This window comes from Megalops cyprinoides, chromosome 18 (genome assembly GCF_013368585.1).
Source record: "Megalops cyprinoides isolate fMegCyp1 chromosome 18, fMegCyp1.pri, whole genome shotgun sequence".
Taxonomy (NCBI): domain Eukaryota; kingdom Metazoa; phylum Chordata; class Actinopteri; order Elopiformes; family Megalopidae; genus Megalops; species Megalops cyprinoides.
The window spans coordinates 846,942-851,212 of NC_050600.1; the positions used below are offsets into that span (position 1 = coordinate 846,942).

At 46.9% G+C, this 4,271-nt stretch overlaps 1 protein-coding gene across 1 annotated transcript; it reads left to right on the top strand.

The window, feature by feature from the left end:
* The first annotated feature begins 212 nt into the window (after positions 1–212).
* On the top strand, positions 213–3,338 carry LOC118793508 (E3 ubiquitin-protein ligase TRIM39-like). The gene is made up of 6 exons (XM_036551728.1): positions 213–809; positions 1,416–1,511; positions 1,683–1,916; positions 2,015–2,162; positions 2,296–2,322; positions 2,725–3,338. Exons 1-6 carry the CDS (start codon positions 222–224, stop codon positions 3,336–3,338), a joined length of 1,707 nt encoding a protein of 568 aa, XP_036407621.1. The 5' UTR covers positions 213–221.
* The last annotated feature ends 933 nt before the right edge of the window (positions 3,339–4,271 follow it).

Sequence of the window (4,271 nt, forward strand, 5' to 3'; positions counted from 1 at the left end):
TGTGTATATATATATATATATATACACATTTCAGTTTGTGTCCTGTATAGCAAAACATATCAGATTCATTCGGCAATATAAATATAAATATATAATTAATATTAACATAACATAACTTAGCAAAAATAATAAAAAATGGAAAAGAATGAATACTCAACCTTATATACTTCAGCTGGGTTTCTTCTGACTGGGGGGTACCGTCCTGCTCTGTGTTCTCAGAAATGGCCTCGTGCAGCAGCTTCCTGTCTGAAGAGCAGTTTCAGTGCCCCATCTGCCTGCAAGTCTTCACCAGCCCGGTCTCCACTCCCTGTGGACACAGTTTCTGCAAAGCCTGCATCCAGGGCTACTGGGAGGGCAGCGACTCCTTCCAGTGTCCCAGATGCTGGAGGAGGTTCTCTGGGAGGCCGGACCTGTGTGAGAACACGTTTGCAAGAGAAATGGCTGAGGAGCTGAGGAGGATGAGGAGAGGGAGCTGTGAGTTGCAGCCGGGCGGGGCCGGGGGCGGGGCCGAGGGTGTGGCCTGTGATGTCTGTGTGGGGGTGGGGCTGAAGGCGGTCAGGTCCTGCCTGGTCTGTCTCGCCTCTTACTGCCAGCCTCACCTGGAGCCCCATCAGAGGGTGGCGGGTCTGAAGAGGCACAAGCTCATCGCCCCCGTGAGGAACCTGGAGGACAGGATGTGCAAGAAGCACGAGAGACTCCTGGAGCTCTTCTGCAGAAGCGACCAGACCTGCGTTTGCGTGCTGTGCATCGAAACCGACCACAGGGCGCACTACACCGTCCCTGCAGAGAGAGCCTGGACAGAGAAGAAGGTAAAGATTAGTTTGGGCTAAAATATGAAAGTGTTCATTTTTAAAAAATTTACATATGTGAGTGTGACGTCAACCTGGTTGGAGAAGGAGGGACTGAACCATTGGCACTTCCTTTCACAAAACCACTCCCATTCATCACCTGACCCGACCAATCAGGGATGAGTGGCAGGTTTTCCCAGTTTCAAATTTCTTTTATAAGATAGTGAACAATGTCCTGTTCCAGATTTCAGAGCAGCAAACAGTTATTCTTGGAGAATGTCTGCTCTTTGCTAACAGTATGAAGTACCTGTCTTTCATCCAGCCTGTAATGTCAAATACTTAAAATCATAGAATAGCTGTTTACTAAAAAGGTCACTGTGGCTCATGGTAGACATCCTTCTGCCCACTCTCCACCATTAGTGGCAGAACTCCACTTGCCTAAACAGTGACTCACAGGTCAGATAAGCACTTTTGGCATTCTGGTTTATTTGTACAGTGTCTAAGAGCCACAGCAAGCAATAGTGACCTATGTGAACAAGTTGACTAGTGAGTGGCTAGTCTATAAAACCGCAAGCACATATCTGAGCTGGCCAATCACATGATAAATGTTATCCTGTTTGTTCACAGGCTCAGCTGAGGAAGACTATGGTGAAGATGCAGCAGATGATACAGGACAGACAGAGGAAGGTGGAGGAGATCAGACAGTGTGTGGAGCTCAGCAGAGTGAGTCCTGATCACAGTCCTGACAGTCACATCAGGGAGGGGTACCACAGGGCTCAGTTACGGCGCCATTACTGATCTCTGACGCATTCAAATAATCACACTCATTCTCTGCTCCTGCTCCTAGCGATAAACAGACACCGTTAACCTAAGAGCTGTCTCCTGTCCCATCAGAGCAGCACACAGAGAGAGATTGACGACAGCATGCAGGTCTTTAGCGCTTTGGTACGCTCCATTGAGATGCGCCAGGCTAAGCTCACTGAGGAGCTGGAGGAGAAACAGAGAGAAGCAGAGAGACGTGCTGAAGGCCTGATTAAAGAGCTGGAGCAGGAACTCACTGAGCTGCAGAGGAGAAGCACTGAGCTGGAGCAGCTCTCACGCACCGAGGACCACCTCCACTTCCTACAGGTCTCAGTCTCCCGCTGTTGGTCCCTGGAGAATGGGAATGTATGCAGACATTACAGTGATTCTCTGTGCTGATGGGTTTCTCCTCTCTCCTGCTGTAGACCTTCCCATCGCTGTGCACACCCCCTCACACCAGGGACTGGTCTGATGCCACTGTCCACACTGATGTGTGTGTGGGGACTGTGAGGAGAGCTGTGTCCCAGCTGGAGGAGACACTCAGGGAGGAAACTGACAGACTGGCAGAGAAAGGTCATGGTTAACTGCTGTTGTACATTAAACTGAATAAATGTGTCGTTTTTTTAAAGATGAGGTGTGATTGTAAGAATGAGATGCTGTGTCAGATGTCTGCTTCACTGAACTGATCTCTTTATCATTTGAACAGAGTTGCAGAGGATTCGGCAGTATGAAGGTATGAAAGGCCGACTTGTTCATCATCTTCTCAGCCTCACACCCTGTCACAGTTTTGCTCTCAACAACATTTTCAATGAAGAGACAGGTTAAGCAAGTCCTTTTATTTAGAAACAGACCATGCTTAATACTTTGGAAGTATTAACTAATGCTGCTACTTAGAGGAAGGATAAATAGGCAAAATTATTCAAAATAAAAACATAAATAGTGGAACACATAGATATATAAATACACATACACAATGCACTGCAACAGGGAGGAATATTTCTTCATTTCACTGCAGCTGGCCAGCCACTACAGATCCACTGACCCCCGGTCAGTTGTGTTCATCGTGATGAGAATATAGGACTTGTGGCTTCCATAGTGTGGGTTGTCTGGTGTCAGTCTCGTCTGTGCTCCGCAGTGGCCGTGACTCTGGACCCCAGCACCGCAAACCCCTGGCTGGTCCTGTCTGAGGACGGCTTGCAGGTGATGGATGGGGACGCTGAGCAGGAGGTGGTGGATGGCCCGCGGAGGTTCGACACCGCGCCCTGCGTGCTGGGCAGGGAAGCCATTCTGGCCGGGAGACGCTACTGGGAGGTACAGGTCAGGGCCAAAACAGCCTGGGATCTGGGAGTGGCACGGGAGTCCATCAACAGGAAGGGCGTGGTCACGCTGAGCCCAGAGGATGGCTACTGGACGCTGTGTTTGAGGCAGGGGACTGAGTACAGGGCCTGTGCTGGAACCCCACTCCTCCTCCCCCAGAGAGAGAAGCCCAGGACAGTGGGGGTGTATGTGGATTATGAGGGGGGTCAGGTCTCCTTTTACAATGTGGAGGCCAGGTCTCATATCTACTCCTTCACTGGTTACACCTTCACTGAGAGACTCTATCCATACTTCAACCCTGATATGAAGGATGGTGGGTCCAACAGTGCTCCCCTGATTATCAATGCCCCTGTCAATCATGTCAGAGGCGGAGCGTCTTTAACTGACAGCAGGAAGGAGGGACAGTGTATTTACGATGACGTCACAATCTAACATCACGATGTGACATCACAATGCAAACTGCACGGACTTCCATCACACTCCTCCTGAGCTGAAGCCGGAACTGTTGAGGAGAATCGGTGAGGTGATCAGAATGTTTGTTCATATAAATTACTGTCATTCGCGTTCTGACGCTTGCGTTATAGTTAAATCAGCAGCACAGAATAAACTTCTGAGACTATATTACATTTGATATTGTTGTTTTGACGTGAACCACAAAATGCTGTTGAATCTATTCTTGTAATAATTATTTCCAAGTTATATCCAGGATGAGCTCATCCATAAGTTTTGCTGTGATTTAGAAATACCCATTGAGTTGCCTGTAGAAGTAATTTGTGAATATGCAGCTAATAGAATAAGGCTGAGGCAGCTTAATTGAAAATGAGTGTGAATTTAGTTTCCAAATATTGTTATTTGGAATATATTTTACAATTATTTGAAATAATCAAATAATGTTTCACACAAAGTATTTCACTTTTTCCATACATATTGTAAGAATAGTCTGGTCGCAATTTGATTCAGTCAAATATGAGATCACAACTAATGATTTACCAGTAAACACAGACACTGCGTACGGTTTCTTTTTTGGTTGCTGGTGGAAGGGGCATTTGAACAGCAGAAATACAATTAAAAGGAATAAAAGGAACACAATGGAACAGAGCCTTGCTTGTGAATTGTTGTTTATTGTTATTTAAATAAAAATAACCTTTACATTCCATAATCCAGCACACCCAGAAGGTTGAGTTAAAGTTATCCTCCAGATGTGATGTGATGCAGTGTAAAGACAGCTCCATCCTTTGCAGGCTTGTATCCCAGGTGCCAGTGAAAGAGTACGCTGTGATCTGCAGTGGTGTCACCCTGCAATGCCTGAGCGCATTCTGAGATGAAGAGGACTCTGGGAAATGTAGTTTCTGGTAGTCTCTATGA